At 45.8% G+C, this 18073-nt stretch overlaps 1 protein-coding gene across 4 annotated transcripts in view; it reads right to left on the bottom strand.

The window, feature by feature from the left end:
* The window catches only part of MCTP2 (multiple C2 and transmembrane domain containing 2), a 196885-nt gene that overhangs the window by 82590 nt on the left and 96222 nt on the right, over positions 1-18073 (bottom strand). For all 4 annotated transcript variants that reach the window (XM_040969072.1, XM_040969070.1, XM_040969071.1 and 1 more), the window contains 4 exons: positions 16368-16554; positions 14150-14243; positions 1657-1759; positions 269-371 (listed from right to left, as the gene is read on the bottom strand). In XM_040969072.1, the coding sequence (XP_040825006.1) occupies positions 269-371; positions 1657-1759; positions 14150-14243; positions 16368-16554 (487 nt within the window). The remainder of the gene's footprint in view (positions 1-268; positions 372-1656; positions 1760-14149; positions 14244-16367; positions 16555-18073) is intronic.

Genomic DNA, 18073 nt, shown 5'->3' with positions numbered 1-18073 from the left:
CAGGGTGGAAGGTTGAAGGTGTTGTGGTTTGGCTATTTGAATCGATGTTGGAATGATACTGAAAAAAAAACCATCATGCTATTTTAATCAGAAACCATGGAAAACACAGAATAAAAAAAAATAAATGAAAAACAAAACAGTAATTTCCTGCTATTGCCAGGAAGTTCTTTCCCTCCAGACTAATAAAGGACGCAGCGACCACAGAGCATAGAGACTCCTTAACCATGAAATGTGACTCACAAATTGTTTATTAACCAAGAAAACTTACGGATAGCAAGGGAATGGCAACTTTTCCAAGAAAGTCCGGGGGTTTATCTCCATCTTCATCCAGGACTGTCACTTCCAGAACATCATGGATATCTTTAATGGGACTGAAACAAGAAACACCATGGATCACACACAAAAACACACAAGTGAAGTCTGTTCCATGAAGGTCTGAAAACACTGTTTCACTAATTAAGTCTGTATGTCCTTGGAGTATAAAACTACCATTTAATTAAACCCTAAGAATTAAATCAAACTGACTGTATTCCCAAACCTTCCATCACACACAATTCAGACATCCACAGACAAAAAAGTCAACTTTTTCATGCTGACATTTTCCGTAAATACACACTCCAGAATAGAACTGTTAAAGAAACAGAATCAAGACAGAAAACAGGGCAAAAAGGAGGAAGATGGAAATGCAGCGATCTCAAAGTCATTTCCAAGTGAGAGAAGTAAAGCAAAACATTTGCTTTCTTTAGCTTGATAAAGAATTCCCTTTAAAAATAATAACAGGTAAAAACTCACAACTCATTGAAATGCCTCAAAGTCTTTACTTTTTGAAACCCCAAATACTAAAATTCCCATGCATGCTTAGAAACGCTTCCAGTACTGATTAGATTGACAGAGTCTCACATGTGCTGGCCTGCATAGCTGTTTGGCACAGGGAAGCTGTTCCTCTCAGAGCTTTGGAAGGCGCCCTGTATCCATCAGTTCCACGTGTAAGTGCAGATAACACCTACTCTGCTTTGCAGGAGCCAGTGGCAGGTGGGGGAGGGCACCATCCCAACCAAAGCCATGCAGGGCCTTCCTGCCATGGTCAGGTGCTTTCAACTCTAAAGCAAATTAGGAGACTAACATATGGCCAGCCTCCTAACTCCGAGTTTCCTAAAGTAGGCAGAGCACTGAGGACATGTGAGCGACCCAAATGCACTACAAGACAAGGGACACCCACACAGGATTCCATAGCTAATCAGATTTTCCCAAAAGCCTTCGCAGAACGCAAGCTAGCTGGTGTTAAAACAATATTACCACTTCTAAGCTCCCCAAATCTAAGGCAGGCCTCCTGCTGTGACACACTTTAACCCAGGAGTGAAGCCGTCTAGATAGATGGTCACACACATTAATTTAGTCCCTGTGAGTTCCATTTTACAAAAGCCTCCTGCCAGACTCCCTTGCAGCTCCAGTGACTTTCTCTATTATTAACACTACTCTATAAAAGGAACAGATAAAAGGTTTTCAGGAGGGAAAAAGACAATCAAATGCACTCTTGGCACATAAACACAGACAGAGAGCTGCGCTCCAAGGCCCAGGCTGCCCCACACTTGACCGGCGTAATTGGTCTCCAACTCAGAACTGCTCCTCCGTAGGCCGTGGTACTACTGTACTTACAACGTGAAAACTTTGTTCCACTCAGGGTTGAGGTTTTTGTAAACGGTGTGTGTCTGAAGCCGGTCATTGCCTAACTCCAACAAGCAGAAAGGGTCGCTCTTTCCTGGAAAGAGAACATAGATGTGAGCGAAATGCCAGTGAATCTAACACAGGAACAAAGGCAAACTGAACAAAAGTTGTGCACTTCTGCAGCAATGACATGGTGCTGGCTGAAAATGGAGAAGTGGGACTTTACTTCCCATGCACTCCGTGGAGCCCTGAACAGGAGCGGCCAGAGCCTGCCAGTCCTAGTGCCTCTGCAGACTCAACAGCTGCAACCTGATGCAAAACAGAGACATCACTTTGGAAGGCACCATCCACGTTGGGCATCCGCTTGCCAAGTGGGAGAGTCAGCTTCTTCGTTTTATTTGCAGATGAAGCCCATCTCTCTAAGTCAATGTGGACAATCGCTCTTCCCCCACTGGGATAACTTTGAAGTCTCCACGTGGCTATGAGAGGAAGTCAGGAAAAGTGTATAAAACAGCCTTTAAGAGTCAAGTGAACTCTACAGAATGGATGGAGACAAGAGTGTGTGATCCTGCGGACACAGAGCATTGAGAACAAAACCACAAGCTGCACAGCGCTTCACTCAGGAAGATTCTGTCAGTCACTCACTCACTCGGCTCATTCCTTTATCCACCTCACCTCTTCTTTTTACACCATGTGTCCCTTATGGCCTCCAAGTAACAACAGAAAGGGTAGAAAATTAAATGGAAAAGGCCCATATCCAAATAGATCCAAGAGTTTGCAAGCACTCCTCCTGTTCCTGGTCACCAGGCTTGGCAGACACATCTAGAATAGGAACTGTCGGGGAGAGAATGAATGACTCCATCATGTCCGTATGACATGAACACACAGCCTGCCTGGTGGCACACCTGCATTTTTGCAAAGTAATGAATGCTAAATTCATGGAGGGCATGAAACAGATGCTGCTCCAACAGCCACAGAGTCCCTGGCCAAGGCCTAAGGCAGAGTGCTCAAACCTCTCGGCCTTGTGGCCACTCTTCAGGTCAATGAGCCCGCATCTCATCCAGTTACGACTGGGACCTTTCAGTACTGCCTGGGAGTAGAGTTTGGCTAGGCAGCAGCCTGAATGTGGACGGTATTTCACCAAAGGAGAACAACAGGTGTCCAGCTGAAGCTCAGGATTAACCTACCCACCGTCTTCTGGCCTGGGCAAAGCTTTGAAGCCAATGCTGTTTCAATTGCTGGTAGACAGTGATCAAGTCCTGGAATAAGCAAATGAATCCATGTTCTACAGCAATGGAAATACCTCTTAAGATTTCACAAAGAAGGAATCTATTAAAATACTAGTAAACAGCTCTGAGGATCTCAGCTGAAAAACCACACTGAAGAAATAGTCAAACAAAAAGCCAAAAGCTTATGTACAAGACGCTTAGGCACAAGAAGCAGTGTGGTGGATCCTCTGCTTCTCCTCCACTCCCCAAAAACACGGGGTGCAGAAGGCACTGCTCTCCCTGCGCCATGCCCAGCAGCCTGTGAGATGAGATTTCTAGTCTAGCTTCACTTTGCTCAACTCAGCACAAAGGCCTCTGGGAAAGCTCTCACCTTGCCAAGAGCCATGTCTACAAGTGCAAGCATTCAGAGGTATGTTCTCGTCTTCCTGCTCAGGTACACTGCGCCTGCCTCTCCCACCTATGCCGGTGCAGCTACTTAACCATGTGTCAGACTGTTAGTAGGTGTCAGCATCGAACCCCCAGACAAGCAACGTGACATGTCATCAGCACGTGCTCTGAGAAAGCCATCTGACTCCTGTAATGAAAGCCCTGGGCTGCGGAGCAGCAGCCAGACGCAGCTCGGTCCTGTGGAGGCACAGGTGGGCTTGGCAGCGGCTCCTCTCTCGAGTGAGCCCCTGGCTGTCCCAGCTAATGAGCAGCAGGCTCTCCTCCATAAATAGGGAGTTGCAGTTATGTATCTCCACGGAGCCCAGCACACCATGTCTCTGAAGAGAATTCAGTCAAAGCTCATTAAAATGCTGCATTTATTAATATTACACTATAAACAGGCAGAGAGAAGCAGAAACAAAGGCATACACACAATCTAATTCATGCCTTGGTTTCTCTCTCCTAAAAAGTCTCCGATATTTAGGCATTTTGTGGAATGTTGAAGAGTAGTTTTGCTCAGAGTCACCATGATCTTCTGGAATAAATGGGCAGCCAATTGGGTCCCACTGGCGCAGAGAGCAAGAGCAAGCGCAGTGACCTACAGACTTCCCTATCACACCTGTTCTCTTTGCTCCACCAGCATCACATCCAGCTCCTCTGCTCCATGCTCAAGTGCTCACATCTCAGACCCGCCCATGTTCTGTCCCCGGTCAGCCATTCACTGGGCACCCACTGCATTCCTGGAGTCTGACCAGACCTGATACACCAAGAGCATCAAGCCTTTGGATGCAAGGACTTCCCCAGTGCCTCTGCTTTTGGGCAAAAGTCACCTTTTCAACAGAGACCTGCTTCCGCACACACACACAGGCAGATCCAGCTGGTCTGCTTCAGTTCTTTGGTTGTGTTCCACCCTTTTCCCCTCTTCTGTGCCCTGTCTGCTTTGTGCGTTGTGGAGGGTACATCTTCACCGATGCAGGCACAAGCGACACACACACCTCTACGCTCCTCCGACGAGTGGCCGCAGTGAGGACAACCCTGGCTTCCAACAGTGGCTGTTGGCCAGCCCCCTCCCCGGCTCTCAGAAAGAAACCTTGGTCTTTCAGGCAGACTTTCTCTCATATCAATTCCACATGCCACACAGTGAATGAGGAAACCAAATTCACAGCAGTGCAATTCAGAAAGATTTCATACTGGAAGCAAATCTTGAGTGAGCTCTAGAAGTGCAGAAAGGCACGTGTTTGATTAGCGGGATTGGACTGGTCTTTCCTAGGGGAGACACAGCCTCACATCTGTCAGCATGAACCACACTTCATACGCACACACTCAATGAAAAGTCAGATTCTCAAACCTGAACTAAAAGATGTGTCTATTTGAATGCAGACAATTCTAAAATCTATGCCTATAAGCGATCGTCAGAAAATTCCTGAAATGTGTGTATCATGAAAAAACATTCATAGATTTTAGAGTTTCTACAAGGAAATTGACTTACACAGTTTTAATTTATAAGAGAGTGAGCAAGCGAGCAAGCTCTCTCATCTCTGGCTCACCCCAAGTGCTCACTGGTAGGGGCCAAGCTTAGACGCACTTGCTGCCTGGTGTCACTGGTAGGGCCCAAGTTTAGATGCACTCACTGCCTGGTGTCCCCAGTGAGCCATCACCAATGCCTTTCTGGGTCAGCATCAGCAGGAAGCTGGATACCAGACCAAGGCACTCGGATGTGAGACGGAGCGGCACAACCAGTGTCTTCTCGCTGCAAATGCCTGCTTCGAGACTACACCCAGGACTTCCTGAAGTGCCCTCCTGGGGGTGCAGGTGGTCCAGACTGCAGCAGAACGATCCACTGGCCCCTTCAAGGCCATGACCAGGGATCTCCATCTCATTCCCCTTGACTCATCCAGCAGCACGAGCCACCCTCTCTGTAAAGGCCTGGGCTTGGGCAAAGGCTTTGTGGAGAAGGGTGCTGTCAGAAGGCACGGGCAGAATGTCACTGTTCAGAGAACTGAGAAAGCCAGGCAGGTGGGAAAAGCCAGGCAGGTGAGAAAAGCCAGGCAGGTGGGAGCAGCAAAGGCATCCCTCACCCTGCTTCCTGAACTTCCCCTTCCACACCTCATTTCAACCTCTGGCTTACAAACCTTGCTAATAATTATCACAACAAACTGTATTGGATCATGTATGAATTCTATACCCTGTCATCTCACTCTACACAACTAAACCTGATAAACTCTGCAGTCACCAATCCTTTAGATGTGCCAGAGCCTCTCTCTTAATACTTACTTGAGAGATCAAGAGTGAGGACTACAGGAGAGATCGCCCGTCACACTCCTCATTTGGCTGCAACAGCCAGATCTAAGCCAAACAAGGGGCACGCATCAGGGACTCCCCCTTGGGGAAGGGTGATGAGGGCCCAGGTAGTCAAGTCATTACCTGCCAACTGCCGAGGCACCTTCCAAAGAAGCTGGATCAGGAGCAGGCGGCCAGCACTTGGGAGGGCCTCTGATATGGGAGCTGGATATTCTAAGAGGCAGCTTCAAACACTGCATTATAAGGCCTGCCCTTCCCACACCCAACCTCACCACACAGAGCCACAGGATTCACTCAGCCTTGCCTGGGGGCATGGGATCACATGCCCATGTATGACCACTTTTCATTAAGTTTTAAAATGCCATCTAAAGGCCCAGCGCAGTAGTCTAGTGGCTAAAGTCCTTGCCTTGCATACCAAGAGTCCATATGGATGCCGGTTTGTATCCCACTGGCCCTGCTTCCCATCCAGCTCCCTGCTTGAGCTCTGGGAAAGCAGGTGAGGATGGCCCAATGCCTTGGTACTTTGGACCCACATGGGAGACCAGAAAGAGGCTCTGGGCTCCTGGCATCAGATCAGCGCAGCTCCGGCCATTGCAGCTGCTTGGGGAATTGAATCATCAGATGGAAGATCTTCCTTTCTATCTGTCCTCTTCTCTGTATATCTGACTTTCCAATAAAAACAAATTAAAAGAAATCTGTTTAAAAAGTGCCAACTAAACCCCTGGGTCCCATGCAGACTTTCTTAACAGACCTTGCCCAGAACCCTCCAGGGAGCTGCCCACTTCAACAAACACTGTGGGTATTACAGTGCCACCTGCAAATGTACCTGCTCTTCTCTTCAGTATTTCCTGGTCCCACTACAGAGGTGCCAGGAGCCCTACGGGGGCCTTCAAAGAAATCAGGCACGCAAGCAGAGCTTCTCTTCGTTGGGAAAGAACAGCCACAACAAGGGAAAGCCACTGTGGGGATGGCAGAGGAAGAGAAGGACTCCATTATGTTGAAATGTGATTTGATGTTCCAACATTTTCAAATTCCAGAATAAGCACAGAACAAACAAGCCAGAGGAGAGTTTGTCATTCTTTCAGCGTGCTCCCCTGCCACCGCTCAAGTTGCAAAGCACACAGTCCTTACCTGAACCTCCTACGCCCAGCGCACCCCACAGTCGCATGCCCTCCAAACTAAAGCTTCACACAGATGCCAGAACAAACTTTTCTAAGTTTACATCAGATTATATCATCCCCCTGTCATTCCCTGTTTCCAAATGGCCCCTGCATTTCTGTATAACGGGGTCCCACCCAAGAGGCTCACTCCTCTACCTGGAATGACGCCTTTACTGTTCTCATTCTTGCCCAGTTTCACTCGTTTTCCTCCAGGCCTCTGAAAAAGCCCCGCACGGCTTCCGTCATGCCGTTCCCCAAGTTTAACAAGCTATCATACACAGACGTGAGGGCGCAGTGTGCATATTGATTCCCAAATCAAAGATGGACTCCCAATGAAACTGGTAAATAGATCTTGGCAATGGGATGCTGGCCTCTGCCATTGTCAGGATACACTTAAATAGCAGAATGGTGGACTTAAATGCTCATGAAAGACTTTCATTGTGATAACAGAAGGAAGGTCAATGGTGGTGGGTGGTGAATCCCAGAGCCTATGGAAACTATGGAATAATCATCATCATCATCATCATCATCATCCAGTTCCTCATCTCTACTGAGCCAGTTTCTTCTCAAACCTGAAAAGTAGCTCAAAAATCTACTACCTGTAGAATCATCCCTCAGGTGCCCTTTCCTTTACTGTTCTAAGATGTATTTATTTCAAGACAGTTATAGAGAGTTAGGGAGAGAGTCGGAAAGAGAGAGGGTGAGCCAGAGAGCCCTACCATCTACTGACTCAATCCCCAAACAGGTGCGACAGCCAGGCCTGGGCAGAAGGCGTCTACCATGTGAACCACAGGCTACGAACACAATCCATATTCCACTGCTTTTCCCTGGTGCACTAACAGGGAGCTGGATTACAAGTGGTACAGCCAGTTAAGCTGCCACCTCAGACACTGGCACCCCATATGGGCCTTGGTTCCTTTCCAGCTTTCTCCATTTCCGACCTAACCACCTACTAATGCCTAGGAAAAACAGTAGAAGATGGCTCAAGTGTTTGGAACCCTGCCATCCACCTGAGCAATCTGGATGAAGCTCTTGGCTGCTGGGTTTGGCCTGGTCTACCTTGAACGGTACAGCCATCTGGGGAATGGACCAAGGGGTCACAGACCTCTCCCTCTATTACTTAGGTTTCCAAATAAACTGTCTTAAAAGGGATGGGGTTGTATTTATTTGAAGGCAGAGAAAAAAAAAAAAAACGACAGAGACAGAGAAACAACCCCCACCCCCCACATTCCAGTGGCTCACTTTCCAATGGGTAAAGCCAGAGCCACAAACTCCATTCTGATCCCCCATGCACCTACTAGGGTCCAAGCATTTCAGCCATTGTCCACTGCTTCGCCACGCGCATTAGCACAAAGTCTGATGACGTGGAGTGTCTGGGACTCAAACTGGCACTCCAATATGGGATGTTAATATCCTAATAGCAGTTCAACCTGCTGTTACTCCTGATCAATAGTTTCTGAGCATAATAAAAGTACTCATGAACCAAGCAAAGTATTTGATAAAGTCATTATCCAGATATCAAAATATAAAATACAACAAAACCAGTTTAGTACACAAATTTCCCTACACTGAGGCATATCATTCCTTCACTGCTAGCCAGTAACAAAAGCAGAAACAAAGCTAATAGAGTGTTATGGTGCTAACTGCAGAATTTAAAAGTGATCAAAGGGCTTAAACTAACGATTCTTTTGTTTGCAACATTATCTCAAATTAGGGAAACTGCAAATAGCACATCAAGATGACAACTTGAGAAAGTCTATTATCAACTAAATACTCTAGTAAAATAATTTTAATAAAGAATGGTGAAGAGTATCTATTAAATATGTAAGATTTCACACACACACAAATATATATGCACATAAAATATGCATATATTTTAACCCTCAATATACCCATCAGGACACTGGGGCTTCAGTTCATGCCAAGCCAGAGTTTGATAAAACTAAAATTAACACCTGGGTCACTGTCTTCTCTACCATATTATGTAAGAATCATACAGGCAGCTGCCACACAACAGAAGTTGGAGTGCTCCCGTTCACCTTTAGGGAAGTAACTGTGGCTTTGACCACTCATCCACTCAAGGCTCAGGAAAGGCCAAGCACTCAGGGACTCATGGAGCCCATCCCCCACGCCCAGGGCAAAGCCAGGCTGCACATGGTAAAGAGCAAGAGCTCCTCCTCATGGCACAGCCAAGGAACTGGTGGCCCAGCCCCACAAAGCTGGCTAGCACAGCCCTCCTGGACTCCACTGCCTTACATCACTCTGCTGTGGCATTCTGTGTCATGCCATGAAGACCTGCCATGAAGCTGACCTTCCTCAAGCAGGGAAGAGACTTTGAAAACAGTCGGGCAAGCTGAAAGTGTTATGTGGAAGAAGCAGACTGTTGTTGAGTTCAAGACATCTGTATTCTCCCGGCCGCAATGACCAACAGGCATGTTTATCCAATAAGGCTGCTTGCTGCATCGCCTGCGGTCTTGTCTTAGCTCTGATATCTCAGGATCATGCTCTTTGGACAAGACACCAAGAGGACCCAGCTGCACTCGGGGCAGTTTTGTGTGGCAAACAGTTACACAAACTTTTAAGAATGAAATAAAATCCTGCTGAGATTTTTCTGAGGACTAGCGACCCCACGCTGGTTTCCATTTTTCCATTGCCTCCTGATCATTCTCAAGTTTCTCCTCATGACATTCAATTCATACAAATGACCAGAACATGAAAAATGATGAGATTTTGCCACAAAGAAGGGGCCATCAAGGCCTCTGTCTCATAAGCTAGCATCAGCTTCACGGAGCTGGACTCGAGAACGTGGCCTGCCACTTCTGTGAATGGTGTGGTGACACACTGAGTAAAGAAGCACCTCCCCAGATTCTGCCACCCCTGGGATTCTCCATGAGTCCCAGGCGAAGGACATGTCCTAGCAGTGGAAATGTGCAGAGACGTGAAGGAATAAACCAAAGGGAGGCTGAGGAGTACTCGGCCTTACCACTGCAAGATGCTTAGGGGGAGAGAAGTCACCCCGAAAGCATCACTGTCAAGTCCAGCTTTAACAAAGGGGAAGCTTAACAGACAGGAACACTGGCGTATGAGAATGCCTTTGGATTCGGAGAATGCAACAGGAGAGTCAAGTCTGCTGTTCTGGCATGTGTGTCAACACCAATAATGGCCACAATGCTCGTCCACAGTATAGACCACGCGGGGCCCTCCGCAACACGTTGTCCATGTTAAAAATGGACATGACCTAAGAATAGAGGCGGCTTCCCACTCTGAATCTCAGTATGTGAGCTGTGTGTCCTCATTTGTTCTGCAATAGAATCCTGGCCAGAAAAACTTCCAGTGCCCACCTCGTTAGTGATTTCCTATTAACCCACCGCGTCATCATTACCTTTCTAGAGCTTCCGAGACAAGCAGCTACATTTTCACTGTCCAGTGACCTCAGGAATTGGCTGGCAGAGAGCTGCCACAGAACCACTCTCAGCTTTGCCCGGGACAGGATGCCTCTCCTCTCTACATGGTCCTTGAATGGGGGTTCTTTTCTTCTTAAACTAGATGAGTTTCAAGATGGGCATAGACTGAGCAGTGTATGCCAATCTCATCAGAGCGGGGCTCAGACTGAGTCTCCGTTCACAACGGGTTACTTGTTTGCTGAACAAGTTCACCATGGAGATAACAATGCCAGACTGGATAATCTCTTACTTCAAGTCTTCAGGTTACACTGGGTATAAGGACCTGTGGGGAAACGCTACAATAAAAATGCCTTCCAGATCCTTCTATTAGAGTAAGTGCTATGGCTATCTACATCTTGTTGTAGTGTAGAATGGAGAGCACTGAAATAGCTCCCATCAATTTTGGAGTGACAGGTTCCAAAGAAAATAGAAAACCTCAGATTCAAAAAAAAAACAAAATCAGAAGTCTAAAAATGTAAAGTTATTAATAAAGTTTCAATGATACAAAATGTATTTACAAAAGGATGAATTTTAAAAGGCATTTTCATACATTGCAGCATTAAAGCCTACATTTCTGTGGCTGTCATGATATTGAAAATTTGTATCATTTATTAATACAGATTTGATAAGCTTTTTTTTTCTTTGCAGAAGAAAATGATGTTTTTATGGAACATCAATACTTTTATTCTTATGTTCTGAAAATAAATATTCAAATTTTTCCAAGTTGTTTTTTTAATTGCATGAATGTAAGCCTAAGCAGAACCCACTCATATCCTAAAATTCAATCACTATGGTTTGAATAACCTAGATTGCCTCATGATTGTTACTTATTTTTTTAGCTTTCTTGTTATAATTTTATTTTTTTTAATAATGATTACATGGTTGATTAAGGTGGGAAGGATCAAGGTGTAGGAAAAATTGGGTGAATTCATTGCTTCCAAATTTGCTATTTCTTCTTGTTGTTCCTAGGGAAGGGGAGAGACAAAGGGGGAAACCACTCATGATTTTCCACACGTCGCAGTACCCAAGGGAGAGGAACTGCCACCTTACATCAACCCAGAGTCTCAATGTGCACATATTCAGAGGGTTCTATCCAAGTGGCTGGGACAGTCCTGAAATGCTGTCGATTTCACCGATCCCAGGATGATGTCACCCTCCCAATGTCACTGGCTCCATTCACTGAGAAGTTTTGCTGTCATTGTTTGGGGTAGTTTGTCCAGTTAGTTCTGTTCTTCTGCTACAGCACCAAATGTGCTGCCATATTCTCCTTTTACAACAGGGCCTTGTCCACTGCTCCACCATTTTCATTAAGTAGGGTATGTTCTTGCAAGTAAGTCCTAGTACCTGGGCCAGGCAACCCAAGCCCCGCTGGATCACCCACCCCTGGGGCTCACAAACCCTACACCCACCTAGTAGGCAGGCCCTGGGACCCAGGGCCAGGAAACTCAACTCCCAGCAGATCCCCAACCCTGGGATTCAGAAAACCAACATTCACCTATAAGGTGAGCCCCAGAATCTGGGCTAAGCAACCCAAATCCCACTGGTTCTACTGTCCTGGGGGCTCAGGAATCCATCTCCCATCACAGAGGTGGGCTCCATGACCTGAGCCAAGCTACCCAAACCCTGTTAGATCCCCTGTCCCTGAGACTCACATAGCCGGTTCCTGCTGGGCCCAGGCTGGCATGACTCACCTCACCTCCATGTACCAGTCTTATTGCACAGCCTGGCCTAGTCTAGTCTGCCCCCTGTTCCAGCTCCTGTTGGTAGGTGCTGTAGCCTATCTCAGCCCAGTCTGATTGCTGTCCTAGTCCTAATGTGACCTGACTGGTATTGCAGCCTGATCGGGCTCCTCCTGCCCCCTGCCCTAGTTCTCAGATCTGCCAGTGGGTATTATATGCTGGCCCTGATTGGTTTGTCCCCAGACCTGACCAACAGGTATCCTGGTTGGTACCATAACCTGGTATGGTCTGGGCTGCTCCTTGCCTTGCTTCTTGGGTTCACCTGCAGGGGCCACACCCCAATGAAGGTGTTTCCCAAGCTCCTCCATCTGTAACACTTTTCAATACAGGTTTGATAAGCTATTTTTTCTTCACAGGAAAAAAAATGATACTTTTATGAAACATCAATACTTTTATTCTTATGTTCTGAAAATATTCAAATTTTTCCTAGTCTATATTTTTATGACTGCATGAATGTAAGCTTAAGCAGAACAACCCACTCAATTCCTAATTTGATCACTGTGGCTTCAATGACCTAGATTGTCTCATAATTGTTACTTATAAAGAGACAAATTTAAAATTAGCAACCCAGGAAGAGGCGTTTCTTCTAGCAGTTAAGACACTGATTGATGACCACTCTGTTCTGGAGTGCTGGAGTTCAACGCAAGGCTTTGGCTCCTGACTCTTACTAATGTGGACCATAGGAGGCAATAGTGATGGATGATGTGTCTGGCTTCCTGCCACCCAAGTAGTCCCCTAAATAGGATCATTAAAATAAAATTAATTCAGAAAACATTTCCACCTGTGGATGCGGTGTATGCTAGTCTGGATGGAAATCATTTGGTGCATTGCATTATTCGCCAATATTATGAAACACGCAGCCAGAGAGGCAAGTTGAGGATTCTGCTGGGAGGCATCTGTGAGTTGTTGTGGTTCAAGACATCTCCTAGGACAACAGCAATCATGTGTTCAAGAAGTGCCGTGTCAAGAGCATCTGGCAGATGTGCACATCATCTACTCTGGAAAGCGAGATCAGTGCACACTCTTCAGCGACAACAAAGGTACTCAGCAACAGTCCGTGTAAAATACTGCATGTTTCCACCAGGGTTAAATAAAAGCAGATGGAAGAGACAGAAGATATTTTCAGTTCTATTCATGAATGTTGGAAGCAGTCAACGTGCTCTATAATCCCCCAAACTCGCTCATTTTCCAGTTGGTCAAACATACATTTTTTTATCTGCTCCCTGCGCACTCCCTTAAAGCATGATAGCCTTTGATTAGTTACTGACAGAGTAGCAATTTTTACTGAGTCATTTTCTGGGGATAAAGAGAACTACCATTTTAAAAACTACATGTATATTTTCTATAAGTTTGTGATATGGTGAACTGAAACTAAAATTCTCTTTTCCAAAGTTTTAATCCCCTCAGTCTCAGACTTTTACAAGTTATGCAAATGCACTGTAATGGTTTCTGTCTGGAAGCATTGAGTAGACTACATCCTAAAAATATGAGATTAAAACAGCATGAACCCAAATGTCAATAGCTACAACTCTACTGTAGGGTTTACTCTGTCACCACCTGGAGGGCTGGACTGGCATTGGTCAGGAAGGCATCTACGAGGTCAGCTGGCACCACGGAGTAACTTGCCACCAGGTGCAGAGTTTCCCATTGTACACTACAATATCTGGATGAGTCTCAACACAGCAGCTGTAATCACACTTCCTGCTTCCCTCCAAGAAGTTAGTGATGCTCTGGAGAGCCTTGTTGTTGGACACTGGCAGCAAAGTGGGCCGAGGGCCTGGGCTCAGGGCTGAATCACTGTGAGGTGCCAGCCAGATCCACCCCCAATCAGGTTTATGAGCCAGTCTTTCTACAGTGAAGAACAGGTAAACTGGACACATGGAAGCCCAGACAGAAAACCAGAGACCTCCACTGTCACCGAGGGGCCAGACAACCACTTGGCCGCACTGCTGCGCAGAAGCTGTGCCAGGAACAATCCGCAGCTTTTTGGAATCTCAAATAGGAAAACTGCTTAGAGAATTAGGAAAAATAACTTTCTTACGCTTGCATGATTTCAGCTCTTGGTCTCAAGGACTATGGTTGCTGTACACCTACTTCGATTTATTAAACATTTTACTTTACCGTAAGATCTGTTCAAAGCAAGAAATCAGTACCAGTAACCAATTAAACATGGAATTGCTCAGTACCTGAGAAATCTGCAGCTAAGAGATCCACTGCTTTCAAAACCTTCACTTGTAAAATGCCGACATCCTTCAGATCTGTTAGGGAGTTCTGCCAGCACTGAGAGGAGAGAAGAAATGAAATCAGATTTCGCACATACAGCTTAATGCCATGAACTCCCATGACAAGAACATTCAAAATGGTTCCCCCATTCTCCCGGAATTCTTGGGAAAGTCCCCACCATGCGCTATGTCAGTCAACAGGACCATTAGGCATTTACAGCAGCCAAATTAAAAGAAAAGTGACTGAGAATTAATTAGCTACAGCTTCCAAATAAACAAATTAGAAGCCCATCCAATCTACTTCTAACATCGCCCCCTGGTGATAGCACAGATACCCCATGGAGAAGACGTGTGGGTAGAATTACTTTCAAGCCTCCCCCACTCCTCCATCCCTTTCCGGATTAATTCAATGTTTAAATCACCCTAAGTGGTAACATCATTCCAAGCTTGTTAGCACACACTTTATGGATACCAGAGGACTGAACTTGGACCCACTGCAATTATTACAACTGGAAAGAGAGGGATGGAAACAGTGACTTTGTGCTGCTTTAGCCCCTTGATTCCACTGAGCAGCCACTGCTGCGCCTGCTCCCCTTCCACTGGCATGATGGACGCTCGGCCTACGGTCCACTGCTATGTGTGTGGAGGGATATTTAATGTCGACGCAGTGCCATCTTACAAAAATGAGTGAAAGACATAAACATACACACTCTCATCCCTCCAGGACTCAGCTCAAACCCTTGTGCCATCTTCACATCGCTGGCACCCTGGGACAGCTGATTCAAGGGCCGGCTGATGGCTGAGGACAGGGTAGCAACATCTCAGGAGTAGAATAACAAAAGCCTGGTAATAGGCAAGTCTGGCGCATCAGAATGCAGCATTCCCCAGGAATACTAGAAGCCGCTCTGCTTCTCGTCTGTGACCTAAGCAAACACTCACTAGGTTTTAAACTAAGATGAAAGCATCTGAGGAAAAAATTAGATGTGGTCACACCTTCAAATGTTATCCTCCCTCAAGCTGAAAAATAAGCAGAGGGCTCTGCAACTTTGTCTTACACCACGGCCTCCCTTCATTGCAAACATGCAGCTGGCTTGCTAACGGTTTTGTTTATAGTTTATTCTCGTCAAGATTCTTCTCAGAAATACCTCCAGAACTACCAAAACGCTACTAACAGCAATCATGACAGCACCGCTCCTGGTGTTGCTTTATAAACACAGCAGTCCTCATGGATTTTAGAAATTTCGTAATGTATCTGTTAGAAACTGTGGAGAAGTTTCATTTTTCCGCATGAAATGTGCATTTAGTTAGCTAACAAGAAATTTGCAGTGAATTTTGGCCAAACATCTAGAGACTACGTCAGTTGGCCCAGAGGCTCGGAGCTGACAGCATGCTATGTGGCTCCGTATCCCCAGAGACAGAGGATGGATCCATTAACCAAGACGCCTCCACATTGAGAGCTGCTGGAGGCCCCGGCCTTGAGGCTGGCAGGTGCAGCCCCTGAGCCGGGATCTAGCTTTGCTGCAGTTTCACACCACTTTCTTGAATCATGCCCTTGGGGTGTAACAATAACTCAAACATCTATCGATACATGAGAGAATAGGGTAGAAATAGAATGCAAATAAAGGCACCTAGAAAACTAGAGCGAAATCACTCGATTTCGGAATGCCAAGTGGACTCTGAAGCATGTTATAATTCACTAGGGGGAGAAAATTACACATTGCTCTTATCAGGCAGGGTAATACAGAAAACTCATCCTTCAGCCTGCCTAGGTCTTACTTCCCAAACCATGAGCAGGTTCTAGAAAAGCACCAAAAACATTGCAAACATAAATGGCCAGTTTAAAAAAAAAAAAGGTTACTTTGTGAACTCAACATTAAAGTTCCTACTTGTACAGACACGTGTATGCAACCTGCTCCCGGTAATGCCCCCCCAAAAGCGTCTAAAAAAGGCTCAGCATTGAAGATACCACTTTGGCTGTTAAAACAGCAAGGTCAACTCCAAGCCTTCCTTTGCCTTCTTGCTACTGCATTAACTCCTCTGTCCAACGTCTTATTTTATGACACACAACTAAACTGGAGATGATTATCTCTTTTGATGTAGCTTTTCAACCCATAGCCTTTCTTTTCAACTCAGAAGGAAGGCAGGGTAGGTGGGAGTGTTGCAATGGCGGAATGGCACTCACATATCTCCGAGCAATCTGCTCTCTCTCGCTGGGGTCTGCTAAGGGGCAAACACACAGGTCGGAGATGGAGACGCCAGCACAGGGCGTCAGCGTGATCAGCAGAAGCAGCGCCCCCGAGCAGCTCTCCAGGGGCAGCTCCAAGCAGTTGTCTTGCTTCAGCGGGAGTGAGGAGATATCCACTTTACACCTGAAAAATTTGAGGAACCAGAGAGAAAAGTGATGAACTCGGGGACAGTGTTGGCCCTCCAAAGCACCTGCTTCTGTTTCCTTACACCCCTCTCACCCAACCCCCAGCAGCTGCGTTTGGGCTCTGGTTCTTTGAACAGTGAAGGCTCCTAACACTACCAACCTCACACACTCTGAAAAGGAAGGCAGGAAGAGTTGGAAAACCAGAGGATGGCCAGTAAGAAGAGAAAAATCTTGCCCTGGGTTTGTGGGACCACACCTTTCACGTGGGTGTGCACACCGGGTGAGGGAGGTATGGGGGCAAACAGCCAGGTGGCCCTCTCCATGGGATCTTGCTTGCCCTCTATTTTTTTATAATTTATTTTATTTTTATTGGAAAGGCAGATGTATAGAGAGGAGGAGAGACAGAGAGGGAAATTTTCCATCCAATGATTTACTCCACAAGTGAGCGCAATGGCCAGTGCTGTGCCAATACGGAGTCAGGAGCCAGGAACTTTCTCCAGGTCTCCCACGCGGGTGCAGGGTCCCAGGCTTTGGGCCATCCTCGACTGCTTTCCCAGGTCACAAGCAGAGAGATGGATGGGAAATGGAGCTGCCGGGATTAGAACCAACATCCATACGGGATCCCAGTGCGTTCAAGGCGAGGACTTTAGCCACTAGGCCACCACGCCGGGCCCTTCTCTCTATTCTTATGGGATATGACGAATATTTAAGCCATGGGAAAGACGGAAGCACTGCCTCTCCCACGAGATATGAGGGTGGATTCCTATGTGAAATCTCCTGTGGGCTTCACCTTCATGAATAATCAGAAATAGTGACTTCATGTGATACAGCGGTTCCTCAAAAAAGGCAGGGAAAAGATGCATTCTGAAAAAGCTGTGAATGTATTTAAAGACTATTTTATGCCCAGATTAACTTGCTTAGTTCCACCTCTCCAAGGAAACAAAGGGCAATGTTGGGCCATGCAGATGTGAAAACAAATATTTCTAGTCTAATAAGCTTCTAAAGCTAGCCTTCATTCCCCTTCCCAATTAAAAAGTCAATTACATTAAACGTCTGTATCAACTTTTACTTCAGTTCTACAAACATTCTAGAAATTGTTGCAGGCCTATTAAATTAAAGACATATGGGTATTTATTTCCTATTTTTCAAAAATGACTCTAATTGAACAGGAAGTAATCAGAACTTTATGCAGGTAATGAATTCATAAACTATTTCTATTGGAGACAGAATACAAAATTATTTTTTAAAGAATGAATCAGGACTTTTTCTGTAGTAATAAAGAATATTTTAAATTATATTGCCACCTATAAAAATGGTGGTTATTAAATACTATTATTTCATAAGCAATTATGTAAGTGGGGATGGAAGTTAGGAAGAAAATAAATATCAAGTGATCTAGCTATGCCATTTGTAGAAAAATAAGAACATTTTCTCAACTTCTAGTACAGTAGGTTGCTTAGGAATGCATTGTGAAATATTACTTTATGCTCTTATGGACATTCTCATTTAATAAACTT

Source organism: Ochotona curzoniae, unplaced genomic scaffold (assembly GCF_017591425.1).
Source record: "Ochotona curzoniae isolate NIBS_2020 unplaced genomic scaffold, NIBS_Ocur_1.0 scaffold_4701, whole genome shotgun sequence".
Taxonomy (NCBI): Eukaryota; Metazoa; Chordata; class Mammalia; order Lagomorpha; family Ochotonidae; genus Ochotona; species Ochotona curzoniae.
This window is presented reverse-complemented; position numbering and strand designations above follow the sequence as displayed.